Source organism: Rhinopithecus roxellana, chromosome 1 (assembly GCF_007565055.1).
Source record: "Rhinopithecus roxellana isolate Shanxi Qingling chromosome 1, ASM756505v1, whole genome shotgun sequence".
Lineage (NCBI taxonomy): Eukaryota > Metazoa > Chordata > Mammalia > Primates > Cercopithecidae > Rhinopithecus > Rhinopithecus roxellana.
Genome location: NC_044549.1, coordinates 167,798,052 through 167,819,937, shown reverse-complemented (window position 1 = coordinate 167,819,937; position 21,886 = coordinate 167,798,052). Strand labels below are relative to the sequence as shown.

Genomic DNA, 21,886 nt, shown 5'->3' with positions numbered 1-21,886 from the left:
CCTGACCTCAGGTAATCCACTTGCCTCAGCCTCCCAAAGTGCTAGGATTACAGGTGTGAGCCACCGCGCCCGGCCCAAAGGAAATTTACTTTTGGTTAAGTGAGCAACAAGGTCAAGTCATTTGAGACTCTACATGAATCAGAAGCTACTGGGGTTTGTAGTATGATTATCTGAATTTGTGTGTTGGCTCTACCACTGCTCTGTTGATCTTAAACAAGTCGCTTCCTTCCTCTGAGTTTCTGTTTCTATTGTGGGTAAAATTGTGATAAAAACCATGGCCCTCACAGTGCTGTGTGAGCTGTGGACTACAAGTGAGAGATGTATGAGACTGCTTTGTAAACCGTAGAGCACCACATCAATGTCAGTGTCACCACTGCTGGGCCTACAATGATAGCTGTTTTTATGAGCTCATCCCTGCTAGTGTTATTACTGAATTTGGGGCAGAAGCATATGAATTCACTGTTGAAAAAAGTAATGAACTAAAATACATCTTCTCTTTTTTCTCCCTCTACCCCATCTCTATTATAGCAATTGAAACACAGAGCACCAGCTCTGAGGAACTCGTCCCAAGCCCCCCATCTCCACTTCCTCCCCCTCGAGTGTACAAACCCTGCTTCGTCTGCCAGGACAAATCATCAGGGTACCACTATGGGGTCAGCGCCTGTGAGGGATGTAAGGTGAGTTTTCACACCTCTGTGCCTGATGAACTCTCATTCTCCTTGTACTTTCTGGAGGTGACCTACCCTGTTCCAAAACTGGGCTGGATGTGTAACATCACCTCCCATCAGTGTGGTGAATTGTTATATTTGGTGGTTTTTATTACTTCCATATAGATCTTTGGTTTAAAATTCAGAAACTTCTAGGTCAAAGGTTTTAAGGCCCTTAAAATACCCCCACATAACAATTCTTTTTAGATGATAAGAACTGGCCAGGCCAGGTGTGATGGCTCATGCCTGTAATCCCAGCACTTTGGGAGGCCAAGTTGGGTGATCACTTGAGGTTAGGAGTTTGAGGCCAGCCTGGCCAACATGACAAAACCTCATCTCTACTAAAAATACAAAAATTAGCCAGGCATGGGTGACTGGTGCTTCTAGTCCCAGCTACTTAGGAGGCTGAGACATGAGAATCACTTGAAACCGGGAAGCAGAGGTTGCAGCCAGCCAAGATTACACCACTGCATTGCAACCTGGACAACAGAGCGAGACTTTGTTTTAAAAAACAAACAAACAAAAACAAAGAACTGGTTGGAAGAATCTTGAGAAGTATCATTCTGTTTCTCTTTAGAACATGCCGTCTGGTGTCTGTAGTTTTATTTTATTTTTGAATATGACTGACAGTCCACTGAATCAACTTGCAGGGAATCCAAGGTTGAAACTGGGATTTATCTCCTGGCTGTTTTCCTCAGCTCTGTGGCCTTTGAATTACAGTTTGATTTTCAGCCTGTAGGGACTTGCTACTGTATGTGTGTCATAAATTAAGGGGAGCTGGATTTAAAATTCCTGCCTACAGAATACTGGAGGCTGAACATGTGTCAGGGAGTAGTATATGGCTGCTTTGAATCAAGCAAGACAATTGTTATCAAGTCCAACAGTCTTAATTGAGTGAAAGAGCTTCTTTTTCTCAAGAAAGAAAAGAAACAATGACTTCAAAGGCAGATATAACTAACTCATCCATAAAAAATTTCTCAAAGGAACTGTGGCTGTCTTGATCTAGCCCTTCCCTAGATATATAACTTCTTTAAGTCCTCTCTAGATGGTTGTTTAGATCTGTTGTTTATACATCTAAATTGCATGATTCATTTGTAATTGTTAACATGTTGGAATAATGTTACAGGCACTCCATGGCATTTTGTATTTGGCTTATCAGAGTTAGCACTTAACTGTATATATTGGTTAGGCACTGTTGTATAACAAACCATCCTAAAACTAAATGGCTTAAGACAACAATTCTTTATTTAGCCTGCAATTCTGTGGGTCAGCAGTTTCAGCCAGACTCATCTGCATGGTTCATCTGGACTTGGCTAGGCTCCACCATGTATCTCTGGGCAGTTGTAAGTTAGCTAGTTGGCTCTGCTTCTGGGGGTGCTGACTGTGGGCTGGGGAGACTCAGCTCTCCTCCATGTGATCCCTCATTTCCATCAGGCTGGCCCTGGCTTGTTCACAGCGGCAGGGTTCCAGAAGACAGAACAAAAGCACATAAGGTCTCCAGAGGCTTAGGCTAAGAAGCATCTCATTACCACTTCTGCCACATTATTGGCCAAAGCAAGTCGTAAGGTCAGCCTAGACTCAGTAGGTAGGAACACAAACTCAACTTTTGTTCTTCTTTTAAATAAAATAAAACTAATCTGTCAACTTGAAAAAACTTGTTTGTAGAGATGGGGGTCTCACGTATGTTGCCCAGGCTGGTCTTGAATTCCTGGGCTCAAGTGATCCTCCCACCTTGGCCTCCCAAAGTGCTGGGAATACAGGTGTGAGTCACCGCATCCAGCCCCACTCAATTTCTTAATGGGCAGAGCTTCAAAGTAATAAGTGATATAGATATGAAGGGGCCAAGGGGAATGGGTGTCATTTTTGTAATTAGACTACTGTACTGCATGTCTGATTGCCTATGAACACAAAGTGGATGGGGACCCTAGCTCCACTGCCCAACATGTCACACACAGTCTGGCATATAGTGGGTGCTTAAAGACTGAACAAAGGTATAAATGTCACTCAACCCCTCAAAGTAATTTTGTGAGTTTTTCCTGCCTTTTCAAATCATTGAAATAAACATTTATTATGGTTTATTAATAAGGTAAGGCCAGTTTTGGGAAATTCATTAAAGGCTTAGGAAGATCTCTCTGCCTCTGGGATTGTGCTATTTTATGGCAATTCTCTTTTCTCCAGTAGATTCTGACATGTTAGTCAGGAAAGTTATATGGGCAACCGGTTGGCAACCGACTAAAAAGCAAGACATTTGTTCATTCAATTATTGCTTTATTATTAGTAACCCCTAGTGGAACCTACTTAAATTTATCCTGAGATATGGAAAGGTTTCAGTGGAATAGCTAGTTCATTTTGTCCCCTTGTTGTGCAATATATAAATAAATCATTTTCTAATGTTTATTTGAAAAGTAAATGAAAAGATACTTCTTTATTTCTGAAAAATGTTAAGTCATCTCATGTCCAGAAATCTGAATGAGGTCTGCTGTAATTCAGCTTACCTGCTCTCATCATTATCTAACGTGTCTCCGTGGCACATACTAGGAGCTGCATACGAAGCTGTTTCACGATCTGTATAGAACAAACTGCTTTAATCAGCTTATAGTCAGTGAGTTGCCTGACCTTAGTTTGGGATTCTGACTCTTTTTAGGAAAAAACCCAATAAAAACAAAACACATACCAGCACAAACAACTTTGATAAACTCAGTTAAAAGTGATACAGAGTAATTTTATGGTGTATTTTTTTAATAGAGCTATAAACCCAATAAGGTCAGGTGAGTTTGACAACCAGTTGAATTTGATACCTTTTATATTGTGGGTGGATTGCCCTTCTCCCTGGTCATTGAGAAAGACTTGGTCTACATTTAAGCTTACTGGGAAAATAGAGTGACAAAATTCACAGAACTGAGAAGCAGGAGGAGGTAACAGTAAAATGTAACAGACAAAGAAAAAGAAATACAACTTTTAAAAAATTAAATATAGGCTGGGCGCAGTGGCTCAAGCCTGTAATCCCAGCACTTTGGGAGGCCGAGACAGGCGGATCACGAGGTCAGGAGATCGAGACCATCCTGGCTAACCCGGTGAAACCCCGTCTCTACTAAAAAATATAAAAAACTAGCCGGGCGAGGTGGCGGGCACCTGTGGTCCCAGCTACTCGGGAGGCTGAGGCAGGAGAATGGCGTGAACCCAAAAGGAGGAGCTTGCAGTGAGCTGAGATTCGGCCACTGCACTCCAGCCTGGGAGACAGAGCAAGACTCCGTCTCAAAAAAAAAAAAAATTAAATATAATTTTATTGTCATTAAAAAAAAATATCAATATAGTATAGAATTTATTGTATAAAAATAGAAAATTAAAACAACCATGATCCTACCCTGGGAGAGAACCCCTGTAAAACTCAGCTGTTCTATAAGTATATGCATATTGTTATTATTTCAGAAAAATGAAATTTTGTGTTGTATACTGGTTTTAACTTAATCTTTAATAATATTTTATGACCCAAATTTAAGCAACTGCATAGCTTTTATGGTTATACAATTAATATAGTAGTTTATGGTTATGTCATAATTTATTTAACTAATTAAGGTGCTTACAGTTGTTTTCAATTATAAATAACACTTTAATGTATGGCCTTTAGGTATATCTCTGAAAATTTCCTTAGGATAAAAATTTCCTTAGGATAAAGTAGTATAAGTGGAATTTTTAGATCAGTGGCTTTGTATATTTTTAAGGCTTTTGAATCAGATTGCCAAAATACCCTCTAGAAAAAGTTATTATCTAGTAATCTGTAAAAAGTTAATCCTTTTGGAAACTATCTATTAGGAATCTCTCCCTTGTGATATAATAAGGTAATGAATCCAGAAGCAACTTTTCTTCTTGAATTCTGCCTGTATTTAAATTGATATTTACTATGGGCCCAGTGTGTGATATCATTTTAGGATACCAGCAGATGCACCACAGGCCCCTGGTTGACCTGTAGAAACTGGCCCAACCTTTGGCTGGAAATCAAAGGTTACTACTGTAAGCTGAGAACCTCTGCTCTAAAGTGGGACTCCCAGAGCCTGGTATATCTTCAAGAAGTAATGCCTACAGTGGCTTCTGCCTGTCATAACCAGGATGACCTAATTGACTATTATTTGGGGAAGAGAACTTTCTGTCCTCCTAGGGACTGGGTGACAGTCTCAGCCTCTGCCGCAGCTGTATGATGGTGGTCAGAATTTAACAGATGGGTGTGGTCCATCTCTGGGAATGAATGGTCAGCGGCTGCTATATTGACACAGCATTACCATGGTGGCATAACCACTAGACACATGGTAGGGATGCCCCATTTAGGGGGTTTCCAGCTGAGCAATGGCAGTTTTTGTGTAGGGGACAAAGAGCACACAAAATGAATGTGCAGTGTGGTTAGCCAAGAATGTTCAACAGTATAAAAAAAAAAAAAAACAATATTAAAAAGAAAATAATAGGACAAAATAAAATAATGTCTTTGGAAAACAGTCTTATCGCTCATAGCTAAAATTTAATGCAAAATTTTGGCCTTAATCATATTTTCCATTTTCATTTTTATAGCTTTTGAAGAATGTGAAGTCTAGAGTGAGAATGCTGGGATTTGAATTCTAGCCAGACTACTTACTAGCTTGGTGCAACTCTCTCTTTTTCTCATCTGGAAAAATGGGGGTGATATTACCTACCTCATGGTATTGTTGTGAGGATAAAACGTTTTTACTATGTATAAAGCATATAGAATAGTACTTAGCACATACTAAGTGATAGGTACTAAGTGGCACATACATGCTTAGTTATTGTTTTGATTTTTTTTTTTTTTTTTTTTTGAGATGGAATTTCACTCTTGTTGTCCAGGCTAGAGTGTAGTGGCGTGATATAGGCTCACTGCAACCTCTGCCTCCCGGGTTCAAGTGATTCTTCTGCCTCAGTCTCCTGAGTAGCTGGTATTACAGGCTTTACAAGCATGTGCCACCCCACCCAGCTAATTTTGTATTTTTAGTAGAGACAGGGTTTCTCCATGTTGGTCACGCTGGTCTCGAACTCCCAGCCTCAGGTGATCCACCCACCTAGGCCTTCCAAAATGCTGGGATTACAGGTGTGAGCCACTGTTCCCAGCCTATTGTTTGTTTTGTCATTAAGTTATAATGACTTTTGCACACAGTGATATAACATCAGTTATAATCTTAGTACTCTTCTTGTAGTGTTCTTTCTGCAGTTCTCCATTCTTTTCTACCGAAATAACACTGCCTCTTTCCTTCAAGGCTCAGGTTAAGACCCAACTATTCCATGGAGCCTCCCTGGATTACCCTAGTACAGGGGTTGCCAAATGTTTCTGCAAAGAGTCAGGTAGTAAATATTTTAGGCTTTGAGGGCCATGTGGTCTTTGCTGCCATTATTCAACTCTGTTAGTATAGCATGAAAGGTACTGTAGATAATATGTAAAAAAAATGGGCATGGCTATGTTTCAACAAAACTTTGTTTACAAAAGCAGTGGACCAGATTTGGCCCTTGATGATGTTATTCTTCTTACAACTTCTAAAACTCAGAAGCTGGTGTCCCAAAGCTCTCATGCCAAAAGTGGCAAGCCAGCTGGTTATGCTGGGCTATGGGCCTGGGTCTGCTGCTCCACTTCCACACTGCTAAAAGAAGTTCACATCCACCTGCCCAGGGCTCCATGGCTTAGAAGCTTTAAGCCATGTTTGGTCATTCCTCCACCCTTCCATTCACACTCAATTCCCACTTTCCTGTCATCCAAAATCAGAGATTTTAGAAATATCCATGTAATTGAGCTACCTCCAGAAATACCTGGCATCGCACCTTGGAGAGGTTTCTGGAACATATTCTATGGTGTTATATCAGTTAGCTTCTTCCGCTTAACAAATAACTCAAATGCTTAATGTCTTAAAACAATAGACATTTATTATTCATTATCATTCTGGACAGGTCTTCTTGTCTTGGATGACTTGGCTTGGGCCGGGTGGTCTAGGATGGTCTCACTCACATGTCTGGGGCCTTGGCAGGATGACCAGATCCTCTCCCCATGTTGTTGCTCACCATTAGCCTAGCCGAGGCTTCTTCACACGGTGGATGGGTTCCCATCAGTAAGAGAAGACAATAACCATGCTCAAACACTCTTCAACCTCTGCTTGCATCACATTTGCTAATATCCCCTTGACCAAATGACTTACATGACTAAGCTTGGATTCTATGGGTGAAGAAATAGACTTTACCTCCTGAGGGGAGAAGTGACAACGTCACCTTGCAAAAGGGAGAGCCTACCAGAGTTCGCATTTGATTACATACTGTCTTCTGTTATTCTCTAGTTTGATGGGCAAGTCTCTTCTGACAACCATATTCACCAATCATTCATCCTTAAGCATATATTTGTTGAATACCTACTAAGTTTCAGGCCTTGTGCCGGGTGCTGGAGATACAACAGTGAACATGACAAAGTTCTTTATGGAATTTAGTGTCTCATACAAGGGACAGATGCTAAACAATTCAAATTTGGAAGACAATAAACAGAATGGTCTGATAAAGAATAATTTAGGGGTATTCTATTTCATAGGGGTCAAAGAGGCCTGATGTGATGGGGATCAGGTGGGATCTCATGGCTGAGAAGGAAGCAGCAGTGTGAGTCATAGAGAGAAAGCATTTTAGGTCAGAAACCAAACACTTGGATTCTCAGACCATTTCTACTTCTCCTGGCTATGTCCATTGACTCCTCTGGGCCTTAGCCTATCAGTAAAATGAAAGCAAATCCACAAGTTTGAACCGAGTCCCATGCCAAATACAGACATAAAAGCAGTGAACCCAGTAATGGCACTGATTTCTTGTTAGGGCTTGGCTATATGGAGTGAGAGGTCTCCAGTGTTTGCACGTCCAAATGTAGAGTAGAGGGAAGGAGAAAACGACGCTTGTTGGGTGCCTTCTGTATACCAGGCATTTGGGCACTTTTTTTTTTAAACCATAGTGCATTTACTTCTCACAACAGCTCTGCAAGGTAGGCTCCGTGACCCACATTTTATAGATGAGGTAACAGAGGGTCAGAGTAGTTAAGGCACTTGGCCAAGGATACACAGCTAGCCTTTGCTAGAGCTGGGATTCAAATGCTTTTCCTGTTAGAAAACACCCCACTGCTTCAGCCACTCTAAGACAGAAGGTCTGAAGCAGTGGTGTGTTATGGTCTAGTGTGGGGGTTTCATAGGCCACCACATTTAAAACTAACAGATAGGGGCATATTTTTAAAAAACATATTGTCTTGATCATTTCGTAAAAGAAATGACATCTCTGCAACAAAAAATTTAAAAAGGAAGCGCTTACTAGGCAGTCAGTCTTTCCCAAGAAGAGACAGCGGGCAGAACCCACACGGGGGCACGTTCCCAGATGCAGCTTTGTCCTTGTTCTCTACATTTTGCCTTTGATGGGTGGAAACTTCCTATCCCTAAGCCAACCTTTGGGGGCCACAATCCAGCCTGTCCTGCAGCAGGCCCCAGGGTGAGGCCTGGCACAGCCGTGATGGCGTGTCTTCTCCACAAGGGCGCAGAGGAAATGCTTGCTGAAGGTCACATTGGTAGCCTTCTATTTAAAGCAGTCTTTTAAGAGTTTAAACTCCACTAGCCCCCTCAGTCCCTCAGGGCTAATTTTGTCCATTTTTCTCATCTGCCTTTGTTTTGCTAGCCTCTGAAGAGAGGGAGGCCCTCATCTCCATGACAGCGTTCGGCTGCTGGGCTGGGTTTTCCTGGCAGACAGCAAGCAGAATGTTCAGTCACAAAAAGTTTTGCAATCAGGAAGATGGATGTCTGCACTTAATTTTAGAACTTCTATTAAATACTTTAAATGAGCTTAATGATTTTATTTGACCAAGGCCATTTAAAACCACATTGTTGTTTTTAATTGGAGTGGATAAACATGAACATGAAGCTCTCTTTGGAGAATATTTTTAGCTTTCCCCACCCTGATAGTTGCTTCTGTTTTAGGGATTTGCTGCAGTATTGATCCCGAAGAACAAAATAACATACCCAAGACAATAGCAAAAACAGGACACTCCGTGTGCCACATGTGACAGCTAAAATGAATTATGAAACCTGCCATAAAGTTCATTACTGTATTGGATGACACAGAGTAGATTCCCTCATAGACCCAAAAAGCGACTCTCTGTTCCCTGTTGTTACAATCTGCCAACCATGGAGGATTTATGTGTTCCCTGATTCATTCATCAGACATTTATTAAGTACCTTCCATGAGACAGGCTCCAGGATATAGAAATGAAAGTTTTGTGTGTATTTTCTTTCCAATGCTGTATCCCAGTGCCTAAAAAATACACAGAACCAGGCCTATCCAATAATAGGGATGTAACTGGCTCAAGTCCAGCTGCTAGCTGCTTGGAGGCAGAAAACATGAGAAGCGAGGTGTGGTAAAAGGATTTAAATTCTGGCCTTTGGGGAATGACCAGGCTCAAGTCTTTAAAAGACCATTCCAAACTTTAGGCTGTGGAGAGGGTCTTAAAAAGGGGAACGTGGAGCAGGGGTGGGGGCATGTGGGAGTGGTGCTGGGTGCAAGGTCTGCGTGCTCGGTCCCGGAGGCAGTCTTGAGTCACGGTCCACCTGGAGCGTAGCCTGTCGTCATTTCAGCAATGCCCGGGTTGTAGACTAACCCTTGTGAGGTCATCTCTGCAGTTTCACAGCTGGGTCTCCATACCTGGTTTGTTTTAAAATTAGCTCCTGGAACTTCTAAGTAAGTGTCTAATTAGGTAAGCTAGTAGTACAAGAGCATGTCTAGTGGGAAGGAGGGAAACAAAAAGTTTTAAGTATGTTTTAAGGCTGAGAACAAGAAGGAAAAAAGTAAGTTTTAAAATGCATTTTAAAGTGAAGCTCCTTGATTACAGGTAAATGGTACATACTCGTTGGGCGGATGAACGAAGGAGCAAGGAAACCGTGTGGCACGTGCTATGACAATTGTGGCTAAGGGGTTGATGGGCACAGAGAAGGAGCCTCGGATCCCTCTGACACATTCATGGAAGGCTTTTATAGAAGATGTGATTTTCTAGATGTATAAGCATTTTCCAGATGAGGAAGGGGAGAGGAGTGTTCCAGGCAAAAGTTGAAGATGGGGCTGGAAGGCAAGAGGGCTCAGAATTAAATTGCCTATGTAGAGTTACGTGGAAAAATGGAAATCTATCCATTCTGCTCACATTTATTTTGCATAACCCTGTGTAAACAACTAGGGATCCGTAGGATATGAAAGACATTCAGAAGGACTCATTAAATATCATTTCCTCAGAGAAGCCTTCCTTTGGAACCCCCAGGTTAGGTCCCCCTCTTTTACGTTTGCTATTGTTCTCCTTTGTAGCATTTAACACAATTGAAATTAAGTCATTATTACCAAGTCATTAGTTTAATGTCAGCTATAAACTCCAGGAGGGCTGGGCAGGTCTCTCTTGTCACAGCCTTATTACTAGGGCTTCGCACAGTGCCTAGGGAGGCACGTAGTAGGACGTCAATGCGTATGTGCTTTTATCGTAAGTTATATCTAATTATACAACAATTAGTGTAGTTATAAATAACGTGTAATAAGATATAATTGCATAATAATGCAAACAATATATTAATTTCACACATTTTATCTAATTATATAATGAATTGCATCTAATTACATAGGGCTTGAGATGATACATTCATGTAAACATTCATGGAATTATTTATAAGCAGGACAAGGTCTTTGGTGACCAAAGTCTAGCTCATTTCTTAGTAATTTCTGCCTTCTACCTCAGTTAACCTTCATTGCAAAAGATATGTTCTCTTTGATACTATCTTTAGGCAAACTCTTAAGAACTAGTGGCTGGAATGATATACTGAAATGGAAGAGTACTGAGGGCTGTCAGTGCTTTAAAGAGAAGAAAAATCTCAACTTAGATTTTCTACCTCCATATCGAGGAACCTCAAGACAGCTGAAATGACAATCTAGCTTTTCCTAGTAATCCTACAGAAGGAGAAAACACTTTTCTTCTTCTAACAAATTGAGAACTGATTTTGGATTGAAAAAACCGAAAAATCTGTCTGTTTTTTTTTTCTTCTGGTATATGAATAAACAGGAAGTTGGAGGGAGGGGTGAATTCTGAATTAGCCTGCAACTCTGTGTTTTGTTTTGTTTTTTTTTTTCCTTGTGTTGGTGTGGTAAAAATAGTTTATTTAATTTGGTGGTTTTAAGGGGCTTATAAATTTTTTAATAGTTAAACATTCCGGAATGCTTGTTTAAATGCTTGCTTTGCTTGTTTGTTGTTTGAAAATATCTAGAACACTTTCATTTGCTGTTTTTCTTATAACAAACTAAAAGTCTGCTATTATTACAATTATCCTCTTTCTCTCTCCACCTTTTACTAGAAAAGTTAGAGAGCTTTCCATATTTCCTTCTCCTGGGTGGACGCCTGTAAAGAGGTGATATGAAATGAAATTGTCTGGGAAGGCTTTCCTTCTTCATCAGCCCCCTCTAGCTTCTCTTTGTCAGGGCAGAGCTCAGAGCCCTTGGTCTTCCCGCTCTCTACAGTTGCCTCTCTCCCGACCCATGTACCTGTGTAAAACCACGGAAATAATAAAACTGTCTTATATCTTACATTCCTATAGCCTTAGTGTTTCTAATGCATTTTCATGTGTGGAATTAAATTAAGCCAGGCTTAGCTGAAGTAAAAATAAACCCCACAAGGTACAACGTTTGCTACAGAATTTCTTTCTCACATCAGCTCCTGATTGGCAGCCTTCTCTCTTCCACACAGTAATTAGGACTCCTGCCAGTGCTGCAGCTTGTCATCCTCTTAGGTTCTTAGCATCATCTTATTCTAGCTACCAGAATGGAAAGAGAGCACGGGGGAGACAGTACACCTGCTTCTTAAAAGCCCTGGCCAGGAATGGCATACCTCATTGGCTTGAATGGGACACGTGACCAAAACCAACTACACGGTCAACTTGGAGATGTAGTCTAGCCATGTGCTCAGGTACAGACCTACTTTTATGGAAAGAAATTATGGATTTGGTGACGAGCTAACAGTTTCTGCCATAGGTTTTTTTTATTTGATCCTCATCATAGTTAGAGAAGTAGGTGGAATCGATTGTTTCCCCCTCCATTTCACAGATGAGGAAACTAAAAATTTATGAGACCAGATTCTACCATCTGTGGTTTTGATTTATAATCCGATTCTGTTACTGAAATGGTTACTGTGGGAACCTCCTTAAATACATTTCTATAAGCTTCCCTGAAACTTATCAAACTATCTTTTCAAGGCCTATGATTCTAAACATCCCCGTATTCCTAGTTCATTCACCTTTGACATTTTGAGAAACTGGGAAATCCTTACCCAATAGAGGTAGACCTTTATCAGGGGTTAGATTCCAGTGTCATCACACAAGGCAAAAATCACACGCAGACAAAATGACCCCAGAAAATCCCTTTGAAAAGCACGCTGCTGGAGACTGACATATGTCTCTCATTAGGACCTACAAAGCCAGTTCTTGCTCTCTAGGCTCTGGAAACAGATCACTCCATGGAACACCAGATGAAACAGTTGTTTTCTGTTCTCTTGTTGTATCAAATATGTGTCCTTAAGTGCAACAGTCATAGCAGCACAACGCAATGCTCATGTCACGAAAACCACACATCCCTCTCAATGTCTTCTTGTCACTATCTTCTACCATAATAGTTTCTTTGGGATTAGATTTCTCTTGTGCCTTTTAGGAACTATGTCTTTTTGTTCTTGTTGTTATTGAGTATTTTTTCCACCTCAGAAAAGAAGATTAAATGTGGCATATGGATAAGCAACACCAGAAGGGAAAATTTTGTTCTATAGACCCTAGAACTCATCCCTGAAAAAAAAAATAGAGAGGAATAAAAGTCTGTGTGCATCTCTGCCTGTACAAAGCTAGCATTGTCTGGGGTGAAGGGGAAAAGCTGGGGTTCTGGCAGGCTGGCCCCATTAGAGCCTTGTTTCTTGTTTCATATTGAAAAGATGACATTCCTTTGCTAGCAGCGTCCTGCCTGGATTTCTGGCACCAGTTCTATGGCCAGCACTATTGCCTGGGGCATTTTTGTTGGGGTTGGTTTTGTTTTATTTCAAAAGCAGCAAAGTGCAGGCTTTGTAAATGTACAAGGTAGAACTGTTTTTATAAAGCTTGTCACCAAACTTGGCAGTACAGTCAAGGTGGCCCGTCTGCCCGGGTGTCTGCTTCCTTTTCACTGGTGTCAAGATGTATGAGAAGGCATATATACAGTAGAATTTCACTTCTTAACTTGTTCTCAAGTGTTTCTGAGGCAGGTCTTGTGTTTTAACATGGGCTCCTCCTCCCTCTCAGGACTTCATGTAATGTTTCATTTATAACAGAGATTGGTGGATTTGCAAAGTAAATATTTCAATAAGAAAAAAGACAGAATCTTTGGTGACCGTCTCAATTCTGCTTCTATGGAGGTATTTTCTATGTCTGGGAGGGAAAAAAAAAAAAAAGAAAAACCTTTATGTTGGCTGCAACTCTGAACTGGAGCGTGTAAAATGTACTTCTCAGGTTCTGTGAGCCTTAAAATAATGGGCAGTAGAAAACTCTGAGGTAGGTCAGCAATGGGGAGAATACCATGGTTTTATAAAGGATTTTCATGGTTAAACAAATTTGGAAAAGCTAGAATGACCACGCAACGTTAATTCTCCGCTGTGCTTTTGAATCTGAAAATAGCAGCAATTCTAAGTACACAACATCACCATTCATACAGCCCTGGAAAGTCCCCCACGTCAGGAAAATTATCCTTATTAGTCAAACCCAGTAGGGATCATCTGACTGTTCCTCAGGGAAATGAGAATTTCTGTTTGGATCTTACTTCTCTGTATCGTACTCAAATCGTACATGAGCTATGCTATATCTGGGGACTTTGGGATTATGGTCATATTTTCAATAAGAAATACTTTTGAAAGCTCCTGCTCTAATTTATATGTATCATTCCTCATTAACATAAATAAATTCAGAATAATAGCATGAGAGAGTGATATATTTTTTATTTTTCAGTTTCCAGAGTCATCCTTCTCTGTTAGGTGTTCCTTCAACCGGTTGGCACCCTAAGCCAGTTTACAGTCCCCATACTCCATAAGATATTGTTTGATGACGTTTATTCTGTTTGGCTCTACAGTTTGTCATGCTCATGATTTCATCAAAAACATTATGCTGATATGCTTGAATATCTTTTAGTGTATTTGTTGTGTTGAGCTGTGATAAAAAGTATGAAAGTTTTCATTCCAGTACCAAAATGTAGAAAGAGGGTATCAGAAATTAAGTGATTCTGCTAATTCTGGTTATTTCCTTAGAATGAAATTAAATGTATAATGTCTAATTCAATTGTATTTTGCTCTTAAATTATCATTTTCTGCTTTAAGAATTAGGTGGAAAGTATGCCCTACTTAAATGCATGTTTGGTGCTAATTCTTGCCTGTTGGCCAAAAATTTGAGTCTCATGTTGTGCACAATATACATACAGATATCATTTTTTTCTATAAGTATTTGTGGCAGGTAGGATCTGTGCAAAATTATGAATTACATTACAAATCATAAATGGGTCTTACTGTCCTCACTGAATATATTTGGTTTTAAACCCAAACTCATAATGAAGGCATTTTTTTTTTTTTTTTTTTTTTTGAGATGGAGTCTGCTCTGTCGCCCAGGCTGGAGTGCAGTAGTACGATCTCAGCTCACTGCAAGCTCCGCCTCCCGGGGTCATGCCATTCTCCTGCCTCAACCTCCCAAGTAGCTGGGACTACAGGCACCCCTCAGCACGCCTGGCTAATTTTTTGTATTTTTAATAGAGACGGAGTTTCACCGTGTTAGCCAGGATGGTCTTGATCTCCTGACCTCGTGATCCGCCCACGTCGGCCTCCCTAAGTACTGGGATTACAGGCCTGAGCCACCGTGCCCCACCCGAAGGCATTTCTTTTGCTATGCTCACGTGTATGATGTTTGCTGCTAGAGAGTTCACAGGATTGATGTCCCAGACTTAGTGGTTTAAGATACCTAAAAGAGTATTTTTGAATTACTGAGTCTAGATTAGATATTCCTTTATTATTTGATTATTTTTATCCGTCTTATTTCTTATGAGCTCTGGGCCTCAGAAGGAATATTCCTGTTTTCCACTACATACACTATCAGAAATATGAGCATTGGATGAGGGATGGTAATAGTGACCTCCAAGGAAGTAAATGTTTACCTGTATTATGTCGGGGTGGATAAGCTATTATCCACATAACAAAGCAAGGGATCCCCTGCAAAAAATCACTGTAGATAAGTTATGTTACAGTATATTACTATTATTTAGTATTTTAGTAACTTATTTTAAATAATAAAGCTGACATTCCTGTAAGGATATATAAAACAGAATTTATATAGGAAAGAAAAAGGAACTTAGATAAATTTTTGGGCTTGATATTTTGTGACACTTGCTTCTTTTTCTTCAAGCCATCTGGGGAGCACAGTCAGTGGATGTGGGTAAATCTTTGTTTCTGAATCCTTGCTGGAACCCAAGTCACCTCTCCTCTCATGGAAGTCCTCTGCCATATCCACACTGACCAATAACGTTCTAAAGTAGCCTTCAAGATTGGTCTCCTTGGCTCTGCAGTGCTATTACTCCTGCTGGATATGAATCTGGCATCTGTTCCTCTCACAGTAACATCCTTTCTTCCATTCACAATTGAGGCCCTAACTCTTCCAATTTTAGTCATGGTAAGGCCAGGTTATACTGCAGGAACAAATTCAAAATTACAATGGCTTAAAACAGTAGTTATTTGTCACTCGCACCATGTGTCCATTTTGGATAGATAGTTTTACTCCGTGTTACCTTCACTCAGGGACCAAGACTGATGGAGTCACCTCCGTTTAGAAAATCACTGGCTCTTGCATTAAGGGGAAGGAGAACAATGGAGAATTGCCCACTTGTGCTGGTATCTTTCTACTGAATCTCACACACATCATTCCCACTCACGATTCATTGACTAAAGCAGTTCTCTTGGCCTCACCTAATCCAAATGGAATAGATGAAAATGCTAGCATACCGTGTGTCTAGGAGAATGGGCAGTTGCCAATGTTTACTTCTTCCTTCTGCTCCAAGAATTACAACTATTGTTTGTTTTGCTTTGCCATAACCGTGTGGTTCTCAGTATACTTGTCTTGCACAGCTGCATTTATATGCACTGGATAAAGCGTCCCCTCCCCAGCAATGTCAAACTCTTTTGGGCCCTTAATAAGAGGTTTATGTAAAACCTTTTGAGTAGAGATACTCTTATTTGGCTGTGCCTTCTATTTTTACACTCCATTCTCTGCAGAAACTTTTTACAAGTTTCTTAAGCATAGTTTATAGGGTAGATTTAGGCAAAAAATTTGTGTCACACCCCAAATTGCCTCTCTCCAAACTGAATATGATCATAACATATCTTTCATTTTATCTTTCCGTAGTCTCCCCTGCCTTTCTGGGACGTCCCCGAGCAGTTAAAGGGCACCTGCTATCCTTGTCTTTATGTGAGAGACCCAGTCGTGGGCCTACAACTGCCCCATTCTGTATAATCACCATTTTTCCCACTGTGGCCTGTTGAGTCTTCCCTGGAGTAGAAGTGCTGGCAGCCATCCTGAGGTTGCAAGTTTCCTGTAGTGGAACTTTCATTGTGGTACTGATTACTATTTGAAACTCTTTCATGAATAGTTTACTTAGTCACTGTTTTTCTCTCCCACTAGTGTGTAAGTGCTATGAGAATAGGAACTTTGTAAGTCTTGTTCACTTCCATATTCTCAGCACCCACAACAAATCTTGGCATGATGTAGGCACTCAATAAATGTTTGTTGAATGAATCAATAATAAATAGTATGCAGAAGAGGTGGGAGAAAACACAGGATTAGAGCACATTTGTACTCGATCCAAGTTATCACAGGACAATAGCTATGGGGCAAATGGAGACGTTTAGGATAATGTTGGCCAAGTATGTCCTAACAGATCAGAAAGGAAGAATAAAAATGTCAACAGGCATCCTTTATTCATTTCATTTTTATTTCTAGGAAAGTAAATGCTCATCTGAGCACTCAGAGGTATGCAGAGGTGCCCGCCCCATCTGTCTTGCTGTCTCTTCCTAGTTGCCTATTGTCATGCTGCTTTTGGGCATGGGGTAGGTGACTCAAGAACAACATTTGGGCTGAGTTTGCCAGCTGATGAGATGGCTTTTTGGTGTCTGCCAACGGTGACTATTTCCTTTACACAATGGTTGAACTTATCAATTATTAAGGTTACTTCTTAGCCCCAAGTTGAACTGGTTTTGGGTTTCAAATATTGGTCTTTCCCTATTTGTCATATACAACAGTGAAATAACAGATGCCTTCTGTTCCTTTTGAAGTGATAAATCCTGTAATTACTACAAGTACTTGAATACTGCAGTTTACTGAGGACGTACATATGCAATATCTCCTTTTAATAACAGCTCTATTATGTGAGTAAGACAGAGAGTGGAATCTCTTCTCCCTCAGGGTTTAACTTCTAGAATAAGCATATGAGGTAAATATCGTATATGGTTAAAATGACCCTTAAATCACCCAAAGCGTGTCCCAGTTATCATTGCTGTATGACAAACCATCACAAATCTTAACGGCATAAAACTTTTTTATTTGGCTCACAGACAGTGGGTCATGAATTTATGGAAGCATAGTGGGGATGATTTGTCTTTGCTTCCTGCTATCTGGGGCCCAGCTGATGACAGTCAACATCTGGGAGTAACTCAGTGTCTGGTAGGTATTGGAGTTGTCTTCAGTTATAGGTCTGGTAGTTGGTGTTGCCTGCTAAGTCCTCAGCTAGAGCTGCTAACTGGAGCATCAATGCAATAATTAGCTTCTTTTTTTTTTTTTTTTTTTTGAGATGGAGTCTCGCTCTGCCGCCCAGGCTGGAGCCAGTGGCTGGATCTCAGCTCACTGCAAGCTCCGCCTCCCGGGTTCACGCCATTCTCCTGCCTCAGCCTCCCGAGTAGCTGGGACTACAGGCGCCGCCACCTCGCCCGGCTGTTTTTTGTATTTTTTAGTAGAGACGGGGTTTCACCGTGTTAGCCAGGATGGTCTTGATCTCCTGACCTTGTGATCCGCCCGCCTCGGCCTCCCAAAGTGCTGGGATTACAGGCTTGAGCCACCGCGCCCGGCGTTTAAGTAGCTTCTTGATGTGGCTTGGGCATCCTTGCAAAATGGCAGTCTCAGTTGTTCGACCTATTACATGGTGGCTCAGGGGTCCAAAAACTAGGGTTGCAGAGGACAAGGTAGGAGCCACATGGCCTTTTATTTCCTAGCCTTGGAAGTCCCATAGTGTTCCTTCTGTCAAATTCTATTGGTTAAAGCAGCCACAGATCCATCCAGATACAAGAGGAGGGGACATAAGCCCTCCTTTCATTGGGATAGTGCCATAGTCACTTTAAAAGAGCATCTGGGAAGGAGTTATTATTGTGGCCATCTTTGGAAAATCCAAGCTGCTGCAGACTGAGTTTAGTTTTGAATCACAGGCTCTTTCTGCAGTTAGATGCCAGATGAAGCAGGTGGCTTGTTCTTAAGAGCCTGTTGTAGGAAAAATATGCATCTCTATGCCCTCGGAAGACTAGTGGCTCATTCTGAAAAGCAGATGGGAACTGAGACAGGCTGAGGGAGCTGTGGGTTCCCACCACCCATCTTGCCCTACTTCAGGGCACACACTCACCGAGTTAAATGGCAGATGGACATGTGGCTACCACCCACCTTTAAGCTGCTGTGAATGCGTTCTGGCTTTCCTGGTAACTGAGAAAAATGCAGTGCCCTTAGTATCGACATGACGTCTATGGACACAGGGAGAAAAAGAAGAAATCAGAAGGCCCATGTGAAACCTGGCTCTGCCAGCTTTATGGAAACAGACCGCAAGCTGATCTCTCAGGGAGTGGTCTCAAATTCAGGCCCCCTGCTTTCTCCTGGCTTGCATCAGATCGTATCATTATTCTCATATTGATTCTAGGCCACTGAGTAAATTTTTTATTTTTACCAAATGTGAGCTCTAATGTGAGCTGTTCCAGTCCTTGTGTTTTCAGGGTGCTCCCTGCCAAAATAGTTATTTATTCCTTTTGGGGAGAGCTGTTCCTGTGCATGGTCAGGGTGGTGAACTCCTATTGACTCTGACCAAAATTCTCTTTGGCCTCTGTTTGGAAGTTGTCTGTGGGCCTTTAATTGTACCCTCTGGTAAGGGGAAAGAGCACTTGAAACAGGCATAAATTCTGTGCATATTTCTAAGGCTGGGCTTTTTAAAAAATGCCGTCTGTCTTCTTTTCTTGCCTTTGAACTTGGACATGAATTTTTGTGAAGTACAGTGTGTCAAGGGAAGGGCAATGAGAAAATATGCAGCTTTTACTTAAAAACTACTCAGTGAATCTATCATGGTGTGTTCGTTGGTTTCAGTATGGTAATACCGTATTGTGAAATGAGAGGTGTCTTACTCTGTGTTAAATGGCTGCTTTGTAAAATCTCAACTTTGTTGTGCTTGGTATTTTGTAGTCCATGCCTGTCTCTGACCATGAATTTTATTTTTCTTTTTTTACATTTCAGATTAGATTAAAACCCCAAAAGCTATTTATTAATTTGTTCCTATTTAAAATTGAAACACAAAATGAAATGGAATTTGCTGAATTTTGTTCGAATCCTTATAAGTACACGCGATGACTTTTGAAAGTGTTGAATTTCATAGATTTTAAGGAGATCTAGAGAATGATGGAAGTGTTTTTGACAGCTCTGAATCATTACTTGGTTAGTCAGAGTTGAAGACTTGGAAGTCTTCAAATCTCATTCTTGGTTCAAACATTTCATTACTACCTACCAAGTCTTTATTATCTCTCATCAAGGAAGCTGGATTATCACTGATCACAGAAACAACAGGTCATGTTAATTCCACTGCATCTTTCAACCCCTCTTCTACTGAATGTTTTTGAATAACAACCACATGGAAGTGAAACAGACTGATATGACTTCCTCCCTCCTCTTGCTCCCATTACCAGCAGTGCAATAGCGAGGAAACTAGAAAAGAACTTGAATGACCCACAGAATGACCATTACCCCTGAATAAAAAAAACAACAACAACAAAAAAAACAACTTGGTTGTATTTGTTGGGAAGTGAGAGATTTGTATATTTCACAACAGACTCAATTTTGGTGAGGTGGAATATTATAGAGGGGTGTGGATTCTGCTTTCCCTATTACTGGTATGCAGCCCCTTAGCCTAAGCCAGTAATTTCCATTGGATTGGGGATCAGCCTGGGTTCAAATCTTGGCTCCATCACTTTATTGGACAAACCACTGAAATCCAGTTTCATCTTTCATGTAATAACGTATGAGCACTGGAATTATTTTGAGCAATAGACAATGTGGTATATACACAGTGCTTCTTTAGTACCAAGAGCACGTATCTAGAATTTGCTGTATTCCAGATCCATATTTTTAACTCACTTAATCCTCATAACAGCTCTATAAAGTAGATGCTGTTGCTGCAACATTTTCCAGGTAGGGTATAGCACCTGGGCCAAGTCTGTGAACCTCCCAGTTACTTCTCTTTCCCTTTTCCTTTAGGAACATGATTTCCTACCTATGACATGAGCCAGGTTAGGTTCAAATGGTAGCTAAGGTAACTAACTACCGTCTTTAACATTATCTGATTCATTAGTCCTTGACAGTATGGCAAGGATGCATTTTGGTGATGTTTCATATAGTTCTAAAGGTGAGAGTCACTGTATATTCCAATCCATTTAGTTGAGTTTAGATAAAAGGATACCTGATCATTTTCTTCAAAACTCAACCCATTGAGAAGTTGTATTTGCTTTTTCTTATTAGAGTTAATTTTTATTATTGGATTTGAGAAATCAGCTGCTTTATTGGGAGGGCAGGGCAGGTAAGTAAATAATGCAGGCTGATTTGGTACAGTAGAGGGTGGTGGGGAGTGTAGCAAAGATAGTAGCTGTCTTCTGATTCTTTGCTACTTCATGCCTCAGTAGAGTACAAGCTTTAGAATGATGAGAATCACCTGGATGACTTGTCAAAGGATAGATTAGTTGGTCCTATCTCCAGAGTTTCAGGTTCAAGGGGTCTAGAAATGTGCATTTCTAACAAGCTCCCAGGGAATGTTGAGTGCTAGCCCAGGAACCACATTTTGAGAGTCACTGCCCTACAGGAATGTGGAACTAGCATTGCCAGGTTTTCCAATATTTCAAGAGAATTCCTCTATTACTTGAGGATTATGGCTTTTTCAAGGTATTTTTTGGTTCTCCACATATTTCACTACTAAGAAACACTCAGATCATACAATGATTAGGCAAGAAATAGTAGGAAAGAACATTAAGTCAATCTCTTGCATAATTTAAATCTACTCTTTAAGTATTGGCAATGTATTTAAAAGTTTTTAAAAGACTGCGTTGGCCACCACTGAGCCAAAATAAACATGTCTGTTAGCTCAATTCAGTTTGGAGATTAGCAGTTTGCAACCTCTACCTTAAATGCTAGGAAGAAATAATGGATGAAAAGAAAAGAATTAGGTTTTTTGAATTTTTCTGCATTAAAAAAATTATGAAAAACACTGGCCGAATATTTTTAAAGCTAGCCCAGAAGCTAGTCCAGAAATGTGCTTTCCTTTTATAACCTGAAAGGGAAATCCATAAACTGTTAGAATTAACAGATTGTTCCCTCGGTTAAGCATGCAGAGCCTGTCTGTTATGGTCACTGAATCAGCCTATCAGCTGGTGGCAGGCATGGTTTGTGTGAATGGTCCTAGCAGGATAGTGCTTCTGTGCTTCTTTACCATATTGTCCCTGTGGTACATTGCAGACATTTTTCCTCTTCTTTCCACCTACTTCCAACTTACCTTCTTTCCTGGTCTTACCCTACTCTTTGTTTTTAGCTTTCTTTGCGCCTTTTACCACTTCCATTTGCTTTGTGAACACTTCTGTCTGTCTTTAAAGGCAGTAAAGACTCGTAATCATAATAACAGCAAATATTTTTTGACTGCTTATGCTCTACCAGGTACGGTTTTAAGCTCTTAACAAATTTAATATTCATAACAATCCCACAAGATAGAAAATAGTACTATCCCCATTTAAAAGACAAGGTAAGGCACAGAGAGGTTTTGTAACTTGTCTGAGATCA

At 40.6% G+C, this 21,886-nt stretch overlaps 1 protein-coding gene across 4 annotated transcripts in view; it reads left to right on the top strand.

Annotated features, from left to right (window-relative positions):
- Nucleotides 1-21,886, top strand: part of RARB (retinoic acid receptor beta) — a 424,940-nt gene that overhangs the window by 285,969 nt on the left and 117,085 nt on the right. For all 4 annotated transcript variants that reach the window (XM_030933177.1, XM_030933192.1, XM_010358001.2 and 1 more), the window contains exon 2: nt 529-677. In XM_030933177.1, the coding sequence (XP_030789037.1) occupies nt 529-677 (149 nt within the window). The remainder of the gene's footprint in view (nt 1-528; nt 678-21,886) is intronic.